The sequence below is a fragment of the Cryptotermes secundus genome, unplaced genomic scaffold (assembly GCF_002891405.2).
Source record: "Cryptotermes secundus unplaced genomic scaffold, Csec_1.0 scaffold1305, whole genome shotgun sequence".
Taxonomy (NCBI): Eukaryota; Metazoa; Arthropoda; class Insecta; order Blattodea; family Kalotermitidae; genus Cryptotermes; species Cryptotermes secundus.
Genome location: NW_019731292.1, coordinates 42,763 through 65,565, shown reverse-complemented (window position 1 = coordinate 65,565; position 22,803 = coordinate 42,763). Strand labels below are relative to the sequence as shown.

The 22,803-nt window shown below is 41.8% G+C and overlaps 1 protein-coding gene across 1 annotated transcript; it reads left to right on the top strand.

Moving 5' to 3' along the window:
• Window positions 1-4,790: 4,790 nt before the first annotated feature.
• On the top strand, window positions 4,791-9,468 carry LOC117282526. Its single transcript, XM_033752493.1, has 4 exons — window positions 4,791-5,335; window positions 6,341-6,494; window positions 7,289-7,462; window positions 8,543-9,468. The coding sequence occupies exons 1-4, from the start codon at window positions 4,922-4,924 to the stop codon at window positions 8,869-8,871; spliced, it is 1,071 nt and encodes a 356-aa protein (XP_033608384.1). The 5' UTR covers window positions 4,791-4,921; the 3' UTR covers window positions 8,872-9,468.
• The last annotated feature ends 13,335 nt before the right edge of the window (window positions 9,469-22,803 follow it).

Here is a 22,803-nt window from a genome sequence, read left to right as displayed (position 1 = left end):
GACACTGCAATGTATGAGGCTAACAGACCACGTGGCCCTTAATTTCAATAATAAAATGTCTATGGCTGCGGCGTTCTTGGACATCGAAAAAGCCTTTGATACTACATGGCACTCGGGCTTGCTATATAAGTTGTCAAAACTGGAATTTTAGACCAGCTTAATCAAGCAAACTGGATCATTTCTTTTACAAAAAAAAAAATCTGTGTTTCGGTGGAAGGCGAAATATCTACGCCAAGGGAAATTCAAGCAAGGGTGCCACAAGGTTCGGTCCTGTCCCCTACTCTTTGCAGTATGTACATAAATGATGCCCCCCAAACAGATGGCTTTCAACTAGCCCTCCTTTGCAGATGACACCTGTCTGTATGCGATAGATCGCAAAGAGCGTTTTGTGGTTAGAAAACTGCAGCGCGGTCTCAGCTCAATGAAGACCTGGTGTGAGCGCAGGAATATAAAAAATAATGAACATAAGACTCAGGGGATCTACTTCTCTCGTAGTCGTCGGCCGCCTATGTCTCATCTTACATTGACTGGAAGATATTTTTAAATTGTGTAAAATATCTCAGAGTAATCTTTGATCGGAGGGTTACATGGAAATTACACATAGAAATGATCGAAGCCAAGGCCTTCATAACATTTATAAAATTTTACTCCCTATTCAAAAGTGAACGATTAAGCGTTAACATTAAGCTGATCCTCCACAAAGCTCTCATTAGATCTGTAATGACTTATGCTAGTCCCGCCTGGGAATTTGCGGCACACTCATCTAGTGAAATTGCAGCGCCTGCAAAACAAGGTTCTCCGCACCATTGGCAATTTTCCAAGCCACACACCGGTTCGCGATTTGCACACTGCTTTCAAAATTCCGTGCGTATATGATTATATAACAAAATTATGCAGGAAAGAAGCGGAAGTTATACAAAATCATGATAATGAAAATGTTCGCAATATTGGACAAGGAGAAGCCCGACGTAGAAAGTATAAGAAGCTAAACTTGGCGGCGGTCAGGCATACGCCCGTTCAAGTGACTAGACTGCCGTGGTAGCAAATACTTATAGAAATAGGGCATAGTCTGCTGTACTGAGCCTGGACTGACAGTATGATTAAATTTGTAAATATATGTAAATACTGACAATGGACTTACTAATACAGGCTATGACTGACGAATGACAGACCCGACCTCTCGTCAGAGAGAGCGCCCCAAATGGACTGGACAGTAACTTTCATATAAGAAGAAACATTTTGTCATGAGCCCTAACCGTCAGTCGCAATGTGACTTTGACTTTGAGACCAGAGCAATTCTTAGGATAGTGCCGAGAAGAGCAGAAGTCAGATCACACCAGAGGAAGGGAATAGAAGTCTTCACCGAGATTAGCGGTTCAAGACGTATTACAACAGTGAAGTAGTGGATAATAATCATACTTGTAAATGTGTAAAATTGTGGGTTCAATAAATAATCGCTGAATCCAACACCTACGGGAAATTATTTGATGCGTTACCTAGGAGACAGAACTAGGTTTCCAGCTAACACGCGATAATATTGTAACGTGTTTTGCCACTGATTGTTAATTGCTTTATTTAACAACCTACAAGTCGTAGCTACAATTAATTATGACACGGTTACGGGTTTACACACTTTACAAACCCTACTCACAAATCTCTGCACACTATCACGATTCACTCGTTACAACTGAACTCAGTGACTAATACAATTCAACTGTCTTCGGCGGCGGCTACATCTTAACTGACTCCTTAGGCAGTATACTTCGTGCGTAAATGTCTACTCTACTTTACAAGCACATCAAATCAAAATCCATACTTACCGAATTGCAATTAATCGTCCACCATAACCACATATAACATACAACAGTATATGACTGTGGGAACCACCCACAGTCATAGGATCGAGTGCTAGCCAATCACAGGCTAGAAACTATTCGCCGCTTAGCAACGGCTGAGTAAACAGTCGTTGCTAGGAGAACCCTACAACAATATGGAAAGTTGCGTGCTTTCTGTAGGTCCGACTCAAGGTTAAATAAGGAGATATATTGAGTGGGATTTTTTACTACCAGTTGAGAATTGCGATTGAGTACAACGTTCTATGTGTTAAAGTATTCTTCAGACCACGATCAGCTCAACAAGCTTTTGTGTCTTCATACATAGACATCCCACACGTGTTTGTTTCAAGATGAACATCATAAAGAAGATTTCACCGAATGTTGTGATGATAATTTTATCCACCATGGCAGTTGGAATGTTCGGTAAGTGTTTGAAAGATGTATTATATTTCCGCACTAGGAGATCCGTCGAAAGAATCAAGGTAAGAGCTGACGAACCTTTTGAAAATACGCCCAAACTGTCATTCATTTTCCGAGGAATTCTTACATGTACCTATTTTATTGTAGTGATATAGATCGTGAAAATATAAGTAAAGGAACCCTTGTAACAGGCCGTGGAGGCCCATAGGATTGTGAAATATTGAGGATCCCACATTTTCTAGACAATCGGTTCATAGATAGCCGTGAGGTCGTCAGCCTTACGCTCAGGCAGCACTTTACCCCCGAGGAATATTCCTGGTACTCAGTTCTGTTAGTGCCTGAGTCGAGCCAAGGGCCATAGTGCGGCTGGAAGGATTAGGCAAATTTACAAAAATCCACGTCATCGCCTCCATTATCGTTCATATTTGGAGTAGATCTTAGAAATTTCAAATTATTTCATCTCTTCGCAGTCTTTCAATTGGTATGAATAGTGATGTTATTTCGAGAGAATATTTATTGTTATACTTAAGACAGCAAGTTTGATTATCATATGGAACAAATAACATTTAGTGCTAGATTTGGAGTCAGCGTTATCTGACATCCAGAAACTGTTCAGCGCCGACATCAACTAATGCTCAAAGTATACTTAAATGAAATAGTTCCAGAGGACTGAAATCTAAGAATTGTGTGCCCTATCCATAACAAAGTCTTTATCGTGGCATGGTCTAACTGTAGAGGCATTACTCTTCTAGGCATTGCTTGTAAAATATTTTGAAACATTTAATTTAAGGCACATTGTGGGATTACCAATGTGGGTTTCGTCAAGGAACATCGACTGAACATAAGATTTTCACTATATGCCAGGTTCTTGAAAAATGTTATGAATTTTAAATTGAAACACATCATATTTTCATTTACTTTAGATTAGCCTACGACAGTATGGATATAAATAACCTCTGTATGGCGATAGAAGAGATGCACATTCCACGGTAGTTAAATGTATTGGGCAGAGCTAATGTGAGAAAGACTCAATGCCAAATTAAGATCCAGAACACGTTGTCCAACCCTATAATATCCAGAAACAGAGGTTGACATGGGGATTCCCTAGCCTGCCTTTTGTTTAATGTATCGGTAGAGAAAATAAAATAGAGACGAAAGCATTAACATAAGAGGAACTATCTTCCATAAGTCAATTCATATTTTTGCATATGAAGATGAAATTGATACAATCAGAAGAACACAAAAAGCTATGAAAGAAGTTTTATTAATTTGGAAAGATCGGCATAAAGATATATCTGAAAATTAATCAAGAAAAAGAAAGTGCAAGCTTGTGACTAAGAAAGAATGCAATAACGGATGTGCACAGTGTAGAAATTGGTTAATATAAATTGGTGTTGTACATACTTTCGTTTTGGATCAGAGGTCAACTGTAAAATTACGTCAATGGTGAGATGAAAAAGCGTGTCCTCGAGGCTCATAAATGTCTCCACAGGCTCATGAAACACCTGAGTCTCACTAGAAACCCAGGAAAACTAAAGTTTTGATGTACAAAGTATATTTAAGCCCAGTGCTATCTTATGCATCTCAGAACTCGCCATTGCCAGGGCTGGATCAAAGACTATCAAGTATACGTATCTTTGTGAGCGGGCCAGTGGAAGAAAAGGGGGCAGGGAGGAAGAGGTATAACCTTAAGCTATACAAATTATTTAATAAACCAGATATTATTGGATCGATAAAAGTGAAAAAGCTTAAATGGGGTGGACACCTAATATGTGCTAGCGAAAATAGAACGATCAAGGTTTTCAATACCAAACTAAAAGGAACTAGGAAAGTGGAAGGCTAAGTTTGGATGGGGAGCATGTTTGTTATAGGACATCAGAATATTGGGCATAAGAAGCTGGTGGAGCATGGCATCAAATATAGAAGAATGCCCAGCAATTCTGAGGAAACTCAGGGCATACACAGGGCTATCTTGCCAACAACTGAAGCTGCAATGAATCAGGAAACCCCTGTCGCCTTCCTGAATATAAAACTGATGCCTCCTTCAGTGGAAGGCATCACGTGGTGAGAAGGTCCTCGGTTCGGTGGTGTGCGCAGGCCCTGTGACCTCCTACTATCCTCTCTACTCATGGCAGTCTGTTGCATTGATCCAAAAATTTTGTGACAAAAGACAAATGGCCGTCAACTGACCGATCCGGTTGAGGATACTGTAAAGGAAGTTTTTCCTGAATTCTGGTACATCCTGTAGTCCGCAAGCCAACTATACCGACCGAGCTACCGCCGCTTGTCGGCGAAGTTGGTGCGAAATTTTGCTGATAGAGGATGTCATATGGTCAGCGCAACGGATCCCCACGGCAGTTAATCTCGGGTTTCTAGACCGGAGCCGCTACTTTTCAATTCAAGTAGCTCCTCAATTATCCTCACGTGGCTGAGTGGACCCCGTTCCAGACTCACTACTTCACAGAATATCTTATAGCGCCGGGAATAAATCACGGGACCTTTGGATATGTAGCCAGGATCTCTGACCACTAGACCACAGATACATATATACGAAATAATTTCTACTCCCACGAGTGTGAGAAATTGCACTAAATTTTACTTTAGGGTAACAAGTGTGACATTAGTGACGTAAACGTTAATTTTTCTATTATTATTAATGTAAATCTATGTTTTCAGGGCCAATACAAAATGGTATTATAACTAAGCCGATCCTCCAAAGCCCACCAAGAGCCCCAATCCCTCCAATTAAATTTACACCTTCAGAACTAAGAAAGGGAGACAGTCTCATGACTCAGTCAGGGTCGGTAGACAAAAGAATATGGTCACAAGTCCCGCCGGCCCCAGAACTAAAAGTGACTGTGTTCTCGAAATCCAGCAGAAGCTCACTCAAAACAAGAGAAGAACTGTCAACTGTCCCAGCACCCGAACCCAAACCCAAACACACAAACCTCCTGAATGTCGAGCCCCCCAAAATTGCCACGGACCATTCAACTGTCCGAACCCGTCGAATCATCCAGCCTGTCTCTTCCAAGCAGTCACCGCAAGATGGTTTACCAGAACTCAGCGGTTCCCAGGACAAGGTAATGCTGGATATGCATGTAAATTTCAGAGACACAGTAATTTATACATATAGACTAGTTCAGTGGTTGTCAACCCGTTTCTCTTTCTTTCTTTGTTTCTTTCTTCTGTGTTTCCCTCCTTTTAATTTTCGAATACCAGAACCAATCTTTATGAATCTTGGTATGTATATCATGTCACCTGACCCCCATCTTAACGGCATAATTCTTAAACTTATCCCGTCAGTAATACCAACATTACAGCTTCTCTAATTTCTGATGCATGAACTCCTGCACCAGTCTTCATGAATCTTAGTATACCCATCCTACCACATGAAGTCATATCAACGGCATTTCGAGAAGTAGTACCAACATTATGGCCTCTCAGATTTTTCGGCTAATAACCGTATGTTAGTTAAATGCCTGAACAAGTCGTTATGAATCTTTGTATGTATACCATGTTACATGAATCGATTTCAACGACACACTTCATAAATCCCTTCCATCAGTATTACCACCTTCGCAGCTTCTGAAATTTTTCATGTAATAACCTCAGGATACTTGAATCCCAGAATCAATAGTCGCGAAATTTATAATGTGTATCATGTGACATGAGCCCTGATGCATCAGCAATGCCAGCACCGGAGAACCTTGGATTGTTGAGGCCGTAACTTCAATACTACTTGAATGCTTAAATGTATTCTGTGTACTTCATGTACACCTCAATGGTGTACTCTTTATCTGTTGCATCTAACCTGTAGTTATAGTGAAAAGAAAGTATGTTATCGGTTCTTCGCAGAATTTCTTCTTTTATTTATTAACCCTGATCTATTAGATTTTTTTATATATTTCCTTATTTCTGTTCATTTTATTCATTAAAATATTCAAGAGGAGCAATTAGGACGACAAACAGCTGTCTGATGCTCCAGGGCAGTGAGCTGCCATCCAATGGCCTAGTGAGTCAAAAAGTTACTCATTAACATTAAATTACAGATAACTTTCATGTGACAGCTCTGGTATTTGTTGCAGGTTTCATCAGGCATCTCCCCCCTTGCGTGGTATACTGTAATTGCAGCCCTGTTTGTGCTTGTTCCATGTGCGTTGAGAAAGGTGAGTTTCTTAAGATTTGTCTCCACATTAACTATCACTACGCTACGTGCTGGGCCACGCCATAGCTTAAGCGGTTAGTCGCTGGTTTCCTACCGCGGCGGCCCGGGTCCCATCCCGGGTCTGGTCAAGTGGGATTTTTGGTGGACAAAGAGGCGCTGGGGCAGGACTTCTCCGAGTACTTCGGGTTCCCCTGCCAATCTTCATACCACTAATTGCTCCACAATCACCCTCACCTATTCTCTTGGGCTGGTACAATAGGCCAGAAGTGGCCACAGTATAAGGGACTATTTTATTGCTAGTGGAGTGGGACTAAGTCCCTGGATTGAGTAATTGAGACTACCTCGTTCTAACGGGCCCAACTGAGTAGGTTTATCCTGCCCTACCCACCTAAAGACGGAGACAGATCCAGTCTCCGAAACGTTGTGACCTTTTGTCTTTTACTTACCAGACGATGGATGAAGTCCGATACAAGCCAAAAAAGTACGGTATACACCATCGTCAGAATCTTTTCAAGTCTATCTAGTTTAGTTTTGTAATGGAGAAAGAGTGTATCTTCTGTGAGATAAAAGTCGAATTTTAAATACCATTTATACGAACTTCATTCCTCAGTGAGGGTAACTTTTATTCACAGAGGTCAGCAGTAGTGTTTCTGTCATAAACAAGTTTTTATATTGCATAACCTATACAGGATAAGGCAAAATGACAACCATCTCATATTATAAAGTGTCACATATAACGTTTGGTTCCCATTTTTCTTGTCAACAAAGTACCTTCATTTCTTTGGAAAACCAGTTTCTTGTTGTACTTATTGACTTTTTATTACTATTATTATTATTATTGGTTTTCTTGTTGTTGTTCTANCACAAGTAGTTCCTAAAATCCATGAGGAACAGGTGGTGGTCGGTAGACCCCTGCAGAAGCAGAAGGAACTGACTACACCCACTAAGACACCCAAGCTACAGGGGTGTCCTGCAACACGTGTCCCTGATAGAAGGACAAGAGGGAAATTCGAGCCTGCAGTTTTTGCAGCACATAAAACGAGTGAGTAGATTTCCTAGTCCATACAGCTAACCTAACATTAAAATAACATGTTCGCCTGTCTTAACATTAAGTTAATGTGGAAAGACAATTTTTTTCATCCTATCAACATATTCTTAAAGGGAATGTGAAATGTTCGCTGGATTAACTTTTTAAACACCAAACCATGAAAAAGTATGGGGAAGTGGAAGCATAGCTCCAAATTCATGATAGTATACACCCCACTGAAGTCGAGATAGGTTATTTTGTATAGCAGTGGTCTACAGGCTGGATGGTCCGGGTTTGATTCCCGGCATTTAGAGATTTTACTCCTCTTCATAAAATCTGGACACACTCTGGGGTCCATCGAGCCACCTAGCTAATGGGTACCAGGGGATTCTGAATACTGACTCATCCATGTGAAGGTTGTGTAAATAGCGTAAGTCCAAGTATCAGATTTTAAGGTTGTTCAAATTGCATGAGGTGACAATGTCACGTATGTGAGTGGATGTATCTCTGAATAACCGCGTGAGTGTAACCACTGCTGTTATTGCTGATTTTAGACATTCTTTGTATTTATACAGCATGTTCCACATCCAGCAGCCACTTGACTTACTTTGGATCTATGCAATCCACTGTAAATGTAAAATCTCTCGGCTAGAGACCGCCTCTGTGGTCTAGTGGTCAGAGTTCCTGGCTACAGATCCAGAGGTCCGGGTTCGATTCCCGGTGCTACCACATTTTACTGAGAAGTACTGGGTCTGGAACGGGGTCCATTCAGCCTCGTGAGGATAGTTGAGGAGCTATTCCAAGGAAACAGAGGCTCCGGTCTAGAAAACAGAGATTAACGGCCGTGGGGATTCGTTGCGCCGACCACGCGACACGTTCTATCCGCTAAAGCTGGCACTAACTTCGCCGACAAGTGGCGGTCGCTCGGTCAGTATAGTTTGCTTACGGACAAAACCACAGAGTTTTTTTCTATATGTGAAGTAGCCGGCTGGCTCAACAGCCCTCTCACAATTGCAGCGCGGAACTTTTCATATATCTCTGATGACAAGGTGCGATGAAAACTTGCTGATTAATAACGGTCTTGTTCTGTTGCAGAACTTCCAATCAACAAGGTTGTAGTGGGCATAGCGCCGATGCCGAATACGACTTCAGTTGGACCTAAGGTAGATTCTTGGAGCAAGTGTATGCACCTCGTGCGAGATGGGAGCGACTTCAAGATAACTAACGAGAAGCCCATGCCGAATACGACTTCAGTTGGGCCCAAGATAGACTCTTGGAGCAAGTGTATGCACCTCGTCCGTGATGGGAGTGAATTCAAGATAATTAACGAGAAGCTCAACTATAAAGACGTGAAGTCCAGGATTGACCGTACGAAGAGGCCATTCAGTCTACATCGTATGAAAAAGGAGATTCTGGCAGGGTGAGTTGTGGCATGGCTCACGAGAGAAACATACCAGGTGCTGGCTATCACCGGTACGACGCGGAAGTAGAGGTCACCAGCTCCTCCGTTGGAACGAGACCCCTACTGAGGCTGAGGCCAGAGCTGTTGAGGCTGCTATCCCCCTTGAGAGAGCATGGCATCCGCGAGCTGCTGGTTTTCTGAGAGGCCGTAGAGCTGGAAGGGCGCCGTAAGCAGCATCACGTACGCCTTCCAGTAGAAACGGGACACGCTAGTAGCAACAGGTGCGCTTACATCGGGAGCGCAGACAGTAACAGCGAGGCTTTAACAGCAACACCGTCAGCCGACGCAAGAAAACCCTGCCGGTTGGAAGTTACACGGCCGCCGACGCTACGAGGACCAGCCGACTCGTAGACGCCCGGCCACGTGCAGAGAAAAGGTCGCCCGGCTTGCATGGAAGCATGATATAGGAAGGGTGATTCCCCCATTAGAATTTCATGCACATGAGATTTATTGTGTTCTAGAGAACTTTGGCAGAAATGAGTGATGTAAGGATTTTTAAGTAGCATGTTTCACTTTGAATTTGATGTTTATATATATTGTTCCATAATATGTGAATACATGCACTGTAAATAATAATCTTGTAATTTTGTTTAAAAAATGCAATTAACTTGCAACATCGCTGCACCGTCGAACACACAAAGTCTTCTAATTCACTTGACATCTTTCTGTATTCCTGGTTCCACTTCGCTTGCTTCCACCACTCTCAAATACAACACAATACTGACTAATACTGATATCTGTTCTGCCGAATACTCTCGTTATATAGCTTCTGCACTGACCAGGCAGAAGAGAGCCTCTATTGTTGGAACGTGTTTACTGAGCGATGGCCGGGCAACGGACTCCATAGGACCCAGTTACGTGATAGCTACCACTGTTGCGTGAAGACAAAGTGGTGTTTACCGAGCGTCGCGCAGCGACGGGCTGGGTCGTCACTTGCGGAAACGCAGAGGTCACGTGACTCCTACTCACTACTGCAGTATGACGTCATCGCGCCTGCACCGAAGTCTTGTTTTGCCTCGTAAGACTCGCAGGGCTAGGGTTGACGTATGCCTCTGAATAGAAGCCCGCGCCTCCAAGGGTTTCCATTACTATTCTGCATGAAGGCGTTGTCTCGGAAACCACGTCTTAATTCCTAAGCAACCGTTTGGTTTTCTAGGTGTACGTGTATACAACTTTCAGTTTCCGTATCAATGGAAACCGTGTTCCGTAATCACTGGTTACCAGGAACAAATCTCTCCGTGGCAACGTGTTTTCCCATTCGCTTCCTAGAAACGTCCTACATGTCACAATATTAAAATATTGTGGCGGGGCAGGTTTTCTCCAAGTACTTCTGTTTCCGCGACTGCTCCACACTCATCATCTATCCACTGGGCCTGGTACAATAGCCCAATAGTGGCCGATGTGCCAAGTGGATTCAGTCTCACCCCACCCCAATAAAATAGGGGGGGGGGAACATTACGTCTCCTGCTACCGTCTCGCAATTAAACTGTAACCAAAGCCANGCAAGACAGTCTGTACATGATGTTCTAAACCTGACGGAGGGTGCGACAGGAAGCGTCTCCTGTCGCCGTTTTTATCAATAAAACATACATTTCTTGTCCAGCCGATAAATGAAGGAAAGGATGGAAGTGCTGGCACCGATAGAAGTGGGGGGGGGGGCAGCCAGAAATTTGACTCATCCACAGACTTTTTCGGGAGAAAAGAAAAACAAAATTCAGAAAAGGCGATAAATGCACCAAATATTAAATCCTCCGTGATGAACACTCCAGGGCGATCAGTGAACTCAGCCTCTTATATGAGTACCGATTGACCACCTCTGAGGATTTAAAGCAGCCGGAGCGTTAAGCTGTTCCCTTAATAAATCCAATTAGCAATGCGAAACCCCGTCTCCATTCACTCAGACATGTTACACTATGTTCATCTACTCAATTTAAGGTTTTATCTGCATTTGGTGGGGACACGCGGTAGCTTAGTTGGTTAAGACACTATGGTACGAGCCGGAAGCTTACGAGTTTGATTCCCGATGAGGTCATTGGATTTTTCCAAATTACCTAATCATTCCAGCCGCACCATGACCCCTGGGGATGGCTCAGCCTCTAACAGAAATGAGTACCAGGAATCTTTCTGTGGGTAAAGAACGGCCGGCGCGTAATTCTGACAACCTAACCGCAATCTGTGAGCCCATTGTCTAGAAAATGTGGGAGCCTCGACGTTTCACAACCTTGTGGGTCTTCACGTCCTCTTACAGGAATTGCGATCAGCATTTGGTGACGGTGTAAGAAAGAAAGAAATTTTGAAATAATTAAAGGGCTGCTGTAATAGTTTCAATCATGTCATCATTCAGTCACTTAATTCGATCTGTTGTCATTTTAGTCACTCATTGTGCTTTGGGCAGAATATCCTAATTCCATACTTATTGGCTATATTCCTTTCCATAGGATTCACAGTACTCATAAGGTCCATGGGCTAAATTATAGTAATAAGATTTTTGCTTACTTTCCACTTTAGTTATAAAAATTCAAGATTCTTAACATTCATAGGATATTTTGTATTCATATTTGGTTACATTCATATCCAGAAGATTCATAAGGTGCACAGAATTTTGCTTTCGTTAACGAAAATTGTAATAATATTGCCATTTAAGTAGGAGGATCCTGGGAAAACATATTTTAGATTAATATTGTCACGTGATTACGGACGAAGTTGAATAGATTTACTGACCATTTACACGTCGTATATGCAAATAACTATAACACTATCGCTGATTTCCTCACTTTATAAATGACTGCAACATACGCTAGTATTTTCAATCTGTTACTAGTTGTTTCCTGCTAACGGCTCCTAACAATGGAGGTTTACAGCTTCTGTGTTCACGTCAGTACTGTGCGGCGAATATCCCACAACTGAACTCAACTCAACTACACCATCTCCAAACCTACCAGCAATAACATCTCAGGAGGGACTATATACAAAACAGAGTTTTTTATTATTACGTGCGTGTTCTTTACCGCGTGAACTTCTTTACCGAGCTATTGCATAGAAACGGTCGCTATTTATAGATTCACCTCTTAGAAAGAGGTCTATAATTAAGCAACAGTTTTCTGTTATGTATTTTGTTTCTATCTGTGGGGCTCTTTCGAGAAAAACAAAAGCTGATTCCTAGTATTAATATTCCCGAGAGCAGACAGCAGGTGTCTCTGTTATGCCACCAGTTATTCCGTGGTGACAGGGGGGCGTGGAGGTATCCCAGCTGTCACCTTCTATACTGCAGTCACAGGGCTAGGGCTAAGGAAACGACTAAATAGCTTCCTCTCTCGTTGCTTCGTTGGCTAGGTGCTCACGGTTCACCGGGCTTGACTGAAGGGCGCAAGTGCGAAATGTGGTAAGGGAGGAAATCACAACAGAAATCCACATCCTCACCCTATGCTACCCTATATTAGAATAAACACAATCAGTATACAGTTATACACATTTTGGTACTATCACAATGAAAGAGCCGACTGGTGTCGGGTTACACATTACAATTGGCTACATCTGTATCACTCAGTTGGATTACTCTTACGCCCTGTACACTTTTGCATCGTTCCTAACTCAAGTCCCATTGGAGGAGTTACACTTTAATAATGTCACAATTCTTATGCATGGCGATAAGAGTAGTTCCACTTACTTGGGTTGAATCTGCAGACGGATGGCGTTGCCGGGTGTCGAGTCGGTGCCCATGCTGACATAGCCTGCGGCCGCAATTGGCCAAAATTACTGTTAGAATAATCCCCTTCCTAATTTGGTCCCTGGGTTATATACCCCTATTTATGCTTACTCATTATTTTCCCGGGGGGTGCAGTTCCGCCTCCAATGACGTCTTATCCCAAGGTGGGTGATCTCGTTGGCTGGGATCCTAAGGGGACACACCCCCTTCTACTGCTAGACCCTTTGGCTAACACTTTTACCTGCAACGTTCCCCCCATCTTGCTCAAGCGTAGCTTCTGCAAAGTTATCATTTCGATGTACCTTCAATGTCATTCTGCTGACGGGGCATTCCCCCGTGGCAAGCCAATGTCCGTCTAAGTCCATACGCAGAAATTCCTTTAAGTTGTTTAACCTTCTTACATCCGCTTTCGTACATCTTACAAGTATTTCACAAGACTAAATCTATTCCAACCAACATTTTTCCCTAAAATACAAAAAGTTAATACTCTGTTAACATATTACCGGGGGTTGGCCTTCACTGCACCACAGTCTCGATGCAAGACGTCAACCCCAAAATTCTTTCCCTCTAATTTGCATATATTTTCAATTTTAAATTTTTGATTTTCGATCATTGTGGTAAGTGATCCAGTGTGACAGTGACTTCCGGCTCAACTATTCCTGCAGTATAACATAAACTTGTTTCAACTATAATATAAGGCAGCTTTCACTGTGTACCTGCGCATATAATATGATCCTTTCTAATATTATGATTCTATTAATATAATTGAAGAATAATCTCAATTATGAATGTCTTTATTATGTAATTCTCCTTAGACTTCATTTTCTCCCTCCATTTTGGTTCCAAATATTTTCATCAGCACCCTAAAGCCAACACCCCCAGTCTCTGTTATTCCCTAAACGTGGAATACCAGGTCTCACGCTCAAACAAATGGAAAAGCAAAGTTCCATCTGTGTACGTTTTAATGTTTACGTCTATAGATAGCAGATAGGAAGGCAAAACATTTTGAACAGGTACATACAAACATAGCCTTTATTCGAATATATTTCCGATGTCGCTTTTTACCTATAAATAAATAATTTCTTCGCAGTTATATATATATATATATATATATATATCCAGGATATATTATAGTAGTATCTTTTATTAATGGAATTTATAATATAATCATGAATGCTGTGCCTTTGTTAACCCCATTTTTATTCAATATGCTTTCCCCACATTCAAGTGCACTTACGCTCTCCACGGATGTTGCTCTTCATGTTTCCATAACATTTTCGGAGTTACCATTGACGAAGAATCGTTTTAGCCTCCTTCAGCTGTTCGAGGGATGCAAGAGTGTCCTATTTGCATGTGTGAGAAATTGAAGGAAGCAACCCTAATGGGGCTAGAAATAAACGAAAGTTTTATTTCAAAGACGTTTCGGTTAAAAGTCCTTAGTGCATAAACTATAAAAGTGGACCCCCCGATCAAATGTACGTGTCATTTTGTGGCCTTTAAAGAAACATGTAGAAGCGCGAGGTACTTGCACGATTTTTAACAAAGCCTTTATGTCACTTGACTGTGATGGTCTGAATTAGTGGAATCTAGCTATACATAGCAGTGAGAGTGTAACAGGTACTTCATTAAGTTCACCACACTCTTAAAGTATTCGAAAGGCTCTGTTTATATAACATTACGAGCAGGAAGTACAGACACCTTCTAACTAACTGAACTAACTTCATGGAGCTGAGCCCTTCTTGAGAAGCCACAATTTGTGCAGCCACTCAAGAATTTTCCAGTATGTTATCGTATTCACAAGGGCTCTCCACTGGTTCCTATCTTAAGCCAGCTCAATCCAGTCTATATCATCCCATCTTGTATCTCTAGGATCCTTTCTAGTATTATCCACCCACCTAGGTATTTGTCTTTCTAGTGGTCTCCTTTTTCTGGCTTTCCCACCAATAACCAATATGCATTCATTTCTCCCCATTCGTACTATATGCCCTGTCCACCTCAACTTCCTTGGCTTGATCATTCTAGTTATACTTGAAGAAGAGTACAAGTTACGGAGCTCCTCATTATGCAGTTCTCTCCAACCTCCTGACACTTCATCTCTCTTCGGTCCAAATATTCTCCTCAACACCCTGTTCTCAAAACATCCTCAGTCTATGTTCCTCCCTTAATGTCAGAGACCAAGTTTCACACCCATACAGAACCACACACAAAATTGTAGTTTTGCATATTCTAATTTTTACATTTTTAGACATCAGACGAGAAGACCTGAATTCAATCTCCTCTTAATTTCCTCCTGAATCAGATTTTGATTTTTTACAGTCGTCCCCAAATATCTGAACTGTGCCACATTTTCAAAACATCTGTTGCATATCTTTATGTTATGATTTTGCCCTGCATTTTCTTGACGAGACCGCAACACATACTCAGTTCTCTCTGCCTTCCCTCTAGATCAGTCTCCTTACTTGCTCAAATATAGTTTCTGTGCTTTTCTTTATGGAGTCTATGTTATCATCAAAGGCACCTTCTAAATGAATTAAATCGGATATTCTTAATTTATTAACTCGTATTACTGATGTGTCATGTAAAAAAGTTTAACACACGCTCTTGAAACTCTCTGAAAGATGCAGTTTCTATATTCATTTATAGATCAAACACTTATTGCAAATTGTCTATATTGAGGTTTATTAAAATCGGCCAGGAATTTCTGTCGCTGTTATGAGCACACGGACGGACGAAAATGTATGAAGAAACTGAAGCCGTTTTCGAAAATCGTCTAAAATTGAAACATTAACAGTAACGCAAACGGCACGTGCGCGTTCCGTTAGTGTATATATCACTTCACTAAGCACCTCTAAATTCTCTGAAGTGGAGCTGAGCTTGAAACCCGCTTTTAACTACAATGATGGTCATACTTGCGTGCTTTATGGAATGTTATATGTGTCCTTTTTACATACATAAACGTCTGTTATGTCAGGGTGAGTTTCACGAAAATGGGGCACATTAATTGCTTTTTGTGGAAGTACGTGTTTGTAATTTTTGAAGCAGATGAAGTGGTATAGAGAACACTAATAAATATTCGAGCCCCGCCGTACAAGCATATGAATCCCACAAAAGCTACTTTCATGCATCTATTCAATTGCCTCGTTACTTAGGTAGGCAACAGAATTCATCTCGTTATGAAGACAGAGCTACGAAGAGACTTCATAATGATATCTGGTTTACATAAAAAAATCATATGTTTGAATATGGCTTTCTTCCTGTAAGAAAAGTGCTGACTGGCACTACAACACATTGTTAAATCTACTACTGATATAACAAATTCATTTACAGTAGAAGGTCGATATATCAAAGCACAGACCTTTCGTTAACAGATGTATCGAAAAGTTTTAAACGTGAATTTTCAGGACAGAAATATACGCTGCTTTCTTAATGGAAACGTGGTCTTGCAATTCATCTCAAGCGATGTCACTCTATCAGAATCTACTATGGGTGTAACATTTTTTTTTATAGACGAAGGTCGATATCTCGAAACATCCTTCGGTGCCAACCGAACGTAAAATTGCCGGACTTTTGATTTCGCTTTTAAACAAGTTATACTTCCTTCCAAAATGCAATTTTGTTTCTTCATTTACTCCTCCTCTCCGACTACATGTTTCGACCCTGTCCGACCATCAACAGGAAACCGTTTATCTCGTTAAAACCGTTACACTGTATTTTTCACTCTATCTGCAATGAAGTAGTTCCAAAATAAATATGTAAACGTCGTTCCATTTGTCGTAATCCGTTCGTAAAAGATATTTGTTTGAGCGCATTAATCGTCGTTATGTTTTCTCGCGCCGTAAGGCGTCTGTGTTTTGTGTGTTGTTCAGTGTAGTTCTTACGGATGTCGCTATAATGTTATTATATGCTCCATTTGTTGGTATATTTCCACTATGTTGGATTAGTTGAGTGTCAGTTTTTTATTTATTATTATGATTACATTTATTTCTCAACCACCAACACTGATACACATGTCCCATCGCTTTACCAGTGCGTTGAAACCCGCAGCATAGAAATATTTTAACTATTGTCTCGGCCACTTCCGCACCTGGTTCGGCATATTTTCTACTTTTGAACGTCATTAGAGAATTTCTCGACCCAGCTGTGAAACGCTTTACATGGCAAGCACTTCCAACCGTGCAGAGGAAACATTTCTTTATGAATATCCTATGCATTGAGTCCTTTTACCCACAGAAAAAGCACAACAGAATGCTGCTCTTCGGTATTATACACCGAAACACGGTCGCCAATTTGACAACTGAAACCAGCCTCTGAACTTGCGCATGCGCGTCTACTACCTAGACTGACATGAAGCTGGACTGTTCTGCCACCTTGTGATACACATAGAAAACCTATTACGTCCATTACAGATGTACAGTGTTTTCCATTCAAACCTCCCACATTTTATTAAATCTTAGAACAGAAAGTATGAATGGTAGGAAAATGAAGCTACAGGAAATACAAGAACAACTCAAAAAAATATTTGACACATTATTAAAAACTCGACATGTGCACCATTTGTAGCACGAACAATATCCAATCTGTATTCAAATTCTTGTCACGTTCTTTCCAACATGTCCATTGGTACAGTAGCAATCGTTTCACGGATGCGGGCTCGTAAATCTGGGAGGTCATTCACTGGAGGCACGAACACACGGTCCTTCACGGAACCCCAGAGAAAGAAATCGAGCGGAGTGAGGTCCGGTGAACGTGGTGGCCACCAAATTGATCCGCCGCGTCCAATACAGCGATCTTGGAGGGTGGCATTGAGGGAGCTCCGAACATCCCGACCGCAATATGGGAGGGGGGGCATCTTGTCGGAAGATTATGTTAGGCTGCAGATCGGCTACCTGGGGATACAGGAACTGTTCTAACATGCCAAGGTATACACGGCCAGATACTGTAGCTTCACCGAAGAAAAACGGACCGATAATCCTGTCCTTCATTAGGCAACACCAAAAGGTTAATTTTGGGCTATCTAGGATATGTTCTCTATAGATGTGTGCATTGCCGGTCACGGTAGCCGAGCGGTCTAAGGCGTGCACTGTCTTCGCCCGCTCGGAAGCCGGGATCGTGGGTTCGAATCTCACTCAGGGCATGGATGTTTGCGTGCGTTTTTCTGTTTTTGTGTACAGGTAGAGGCCTTGCGACGAGCTGATCACCCGCCCAAGGAGTCCTACCGTATATCTAAGATCTAGAAAAACCGAAGTGAAACGAAGTTCATGGAGGTAGGCTTAGGCTCACTGGGGCTGTATTGCCAAGGAAGAAAAAAGACGTGTGGATTTTGTCGTTCCCCTGAACCGCACGTTATGCCGATTGACAAACCCTGACAGATGAAATATGGCCTCGTCTGAAAACAAGGTAATGTCTTAAATGAAGATCTTATCCGGTATTTGACTGTAATTTTACAATATTTTCATTCAATGAAAAATAATATAATGAGACCGCATGTGTGTGTGTCTGCATGCCCCCATCTGAAGCACTGAGCCAACTGACGATTGTCACGAAATCTGGTGTGAATGTTCTGCAATCATACTGTATTTAAACCTTCGTATATTTTTAATAAGAAAACAATAAAATGACGGATGAACGACCCTCTGAGGTGAGAGCAACAGTAGCACCAGGTAACCTTTGATTCTAACGTTATATTCTGCGAGAGATCTTCGAAACTATTCACAATATATTAGTGTAAATTTCAGTAGAACGTATGGGAAAAAAGATCCATATTCAGCTGTCGTTTTGATGGAGAAATCTAACGAATCACCGGAGATTGGAATGTGCAATTTCTTACGAAGACAAATCTTAAAGTTTCCTACAAATATGACTACCGTGCGAAGTGCAGAGGTTATGTGCGACAAACTGAACTCAGGCAAAATCTGCACAAAACACGAGTCTCCCTATATAATTATGATGATAATAATAAGAATAATAATAATTCGATTAAATTTAATTCTTTATTATTTATGTGACGAGCCAACAGCCGTAAGACCAATTAGAGACACAGAACAGTGTAGATGAAAGTAATTACACTGTGGACATGCACAACATAAAGTAAAAACTAATTAAAGGTAAACATTGGAGGAAAAACACATTAATCCAGAGAAGTAAGTAGACAANATAATAATAATAATAATAATAATAATAATTTCATTAACATAAATCCAAGTTGCTATTGTGAGTTGAGAAATGTAAAGTATAAATATTTAGAAAGAATAATTCAGTTTAATGTAAATGCCAATACGGGTAATAATAGTTACAATTACAGCATATTGTAACGCGGGTGGCCGGAGCATTTCTAGGCAACGACCTGTAAACAACCTTCAGTCGCATGAATGCACTAAACAATAGGATGAATGTTTATAGTTCGTTTGCTATGGAACCGTCAGCGCGCCAATAGATTGGCAATATGGCTATCACATGACTAGTTTTCTACGGTGTTCTTGCGACGACCGTTGTTATGCACCGTCGCGGTAAACACTCCTAGACAAAAATAGAGGCGGTTTTCTGTGGGTGCTCGGTGCGGAGGCTATATAACGACATTCCATGCAGAACAGATTTCACACCCTTGTGGAGGCGGGGTCGAATACCTCCACCGTGACTCTGCTAGTCGTAGGAGAAGACGAAAAGGAAAGTCTCAAATCTGAGACAGTAAAATATGGTCGCGAAAGACTGCGCTGTCAAGGGCCAGCAGCATGTGCAGAAGACTGACCCGTCCTCTCGCCAGAGAGGGTGCCCCAGAAGAACAAAACCGTAACTACCAAACAGTAATAAATATCTGGTCATGAGCACTAGGAGGGTGCTCGACACCAAGACTTACTGACTGGCCGTCAGTCGCAATGTGACTTTGACTTTGACAGATTTCAGTGTTTGAGTGTGTTTAAGTGTAAAAATGACAGTGAGAGAGTTCTTGGCGGAAGATAGCCACGGAAAGTCTGTCGTGTGAAAACTTCGTGTGTGATTAGAAAACTTCATCCATGTGTAATAGTTGGAGTGACTTGAAGTGCTTGTTCCTGTGTTTTCATTGCATTACCAGGCGAGAGAGAAAGAGAGTGAGAGTATGATGTGTGTGTGAGTGAGTGAGAGTGTGTATGTGTGTGTGTGTATATATATATATATAGAGTTATATAAAACAGTGAAATATGACGCATGTGTAAATGAGGGTTAGCGCTGTCATTAGAATGTGATTAAGAGATGTTGTAATCAAGGTGCTAATAAATCAAATCATCCGAACTAGAACCCGTCATTCTCGTCACGCGTACCACTGTACACGAGAAAATATTATAAAAAAAAGACGGTTGGGGAGAACTTTCCTGGCTCCAAATACCTCAACGTCCCTGCAAACAACATTATCAGCTGCTGCACATCTAGCAGAGGGACAATTTTTACATGAGGAGCAGACATTGAACAATGCAAAGTCTCTGTCACATTGCGACTGACGGTCAGTCAGTCAGTAAGTCTTGGCGTCGAGCCACATCTGGGGCTCATGAACAGATATTTATTACTGTTTTACAGTTACGGTTTTGTTTTGTGGGGCGTCCTCTCTGACGAGAATACGAATCTGTCTTTTGTATACGATGCTTAGCAATGGTCTGTTCCAGCTTGTTGTCCCGGCCACATGTTTTAACAAGCCTTTGTCTAGCAACGGACTCCCGCTCTGTTTAAATATTCCGGCTTGTAGAAGGCACGCCACAATATTTATGTTGCAGCGCTCACATCACGTTTCAATAGCAATGAGACCTCGCTGCAGCTTTCTGAGTACATAACACTCTTTTCGGTCTGTCGCATGTATACAGGTGTGGTCAGCAAAGAGACCTACATAGACACCAGGTGTTCGGGGGGTATCATTTACAGATATGCTGTACAGTGTGAGGGACAGGGCTCAATCTTGTGATACCCCTGCCTGTATATCCTTTAGAGTAAACATTCCACCTTCGACTGAAACTCTGAATTTTCTCTGAGAAAGAAAGAACTCATAAGCTATTTATCACTTCTTCTAATGAAAGTATAAGAATTTGGTACACAAGAACCATCACGTCTCTGATATAAACACTAACCAGTTAATGTTGTTTGAAGAACTGGACGCTGTTTACTGTGAGAATATTACGAAACACACAAATATATACTGTACCCAGACTGCACATTTTTGGTATATCAAAGCAAGTTATATCAATAGAAGTACAGTGCCTTGAAATTGTAACTGTCATGAAGTGGGTGTGTCTCAGGGTTGCAAGCGGTACTTCAATCTCGTTAACATGGTGATGCATCTTAATGTTGCATAAAGGCTGGAGAATTTCTTTGGTTAAGTGGCAAACTATTAACTCTCTCAATGACGATTCTGCTTCACGAGATTTGTTTACTCGTACATCCGGTTTACATGTCTAGAAGCCCTTCTCTCAGTTGTAATTGGGTCAGTTATGCAAGGTTCTTTTTATTGCTACTGGGGTGGGACTAGGTCCCTTGTACTGCGGCCACTTCTGGCATATTGTACCCCCCGAGATGATAGGTTAGGGTGACTGTGGAGCAATTGGTGGAAGGTAGATTGGCAGGGGAAACCGAAATACTCGGAGAAATCCTGCCACAGCGCCACACTGTCCATCACAAATTCCACTTGACCAGATCCGGGATCGAGCACGGGCCGCCGCAGTGGGTAGCTCGAGCTATGGCGCGACCAATTGTGCAAGGTTGCTTATATTTCTACAATAGGATTTATAAATTTTTCATTCATTCATCAATAGCTCTACAGCCTTCTTTGGGGTCCTGGCCTTTTCTGTTTCGTAATCTTTTTTACACAGACAGTAGGATTTCCTCACTAGTGATCAGCCCATTTCAAGGCCGCTATCTACAAGCACGCGGTAGCGTAGCTTGTTGAGGTCCTATGATACAATCCCGAAGGTCTCGGGTTCAAGTCCCGATGAGGTCATTGGATTTTTAGATTGACCTAATTCTTCCAGCCGCACTATGGCCCTGGGGTCGACTCAGCCTCTAACAGAAATGAGTACCAGGAATATTCTTGGAATATTCTTGGGGATAAAGGGCGGACGGCGCGTGGGAATGACAACCTTGCCGCATCTATGAGCCGATTGTCCAGAAAATGTGGGAACCTCAGCATCTCACAATCCTATGGGCCTCCACGGCCTATTACAGGGATACCTTCACTTTTACTTTTTCTACATGGCTTAATATCCCAGCATATAGAACCCCTCATAATCCATGGTGTGATAACCTCATATCCTACATATCCTAGCATTCCTCTCGAGGGACAGGGGAAGACCAGGGAACACTTGACGTAGCATGGTTAATTTCTAGGTCAAGATTAGAAGAGAGCAATTCGGAATAAGAGAGAGAGAGAAGCGCTGTAAATTGGGATAAATTTCCCGGTTAGAATGGATGACTTGAATAATATCCAACTGGAAGGAAAATGTAGTTTTCCCCCTGCTTAACTAATCAGTCGGCTGTATGTTATAAAATTTAGATCTAGGGAGGAAGCATGTGTATAGTTCCGTTTCATGCATTCGTGACCTCGGCAATGTATAGAGGCGAGTTGTCAGATTCACGCCCCAACCGCATTAACTCTCGGAACGGGGAACCCGGTACTCAGTGGAGAGGAGACTTGGTAGGTCTCAGGATATGGCGCTGACGAGAAACATTTCTGCAACTGCCAGGAACGCAAACCGGTTCTTCGTTATTCCAGTCCGTTATCTGGCCACCATAATGAGTGAGACACGAAACTTTCGCTATGATGGGCGGGCACCATTACCCGAAATTTGGAAGCCAATGCACCAAATATTTGTGCAGTGTGTAAGAATGTACAAATAAATAAATTGTGTGGGTCGATCTGATGAACAAGAATTCTCTTGACATATCAACAACCTATCTGGCGTAAGAAAGGACAGACATTTTGACTGAATTATGTCACATGACCAAGTGCTGAATAGGTGACGTGAACGGAGTCCACACGCGGGGTTACATGTCGATGTCTATAGCATAGAAATCACGGAATATAAACGCTGAGTGACTAAGGTGACACCAAACACTGACAATTCTGTTGAACAAAAATATTTTTATTATTCTGTGCAATCAGCATCAACATCACCGACACACCTCACTACAATCAATCACAGAGAACACAGCACACAAGCAGTACATAGTATA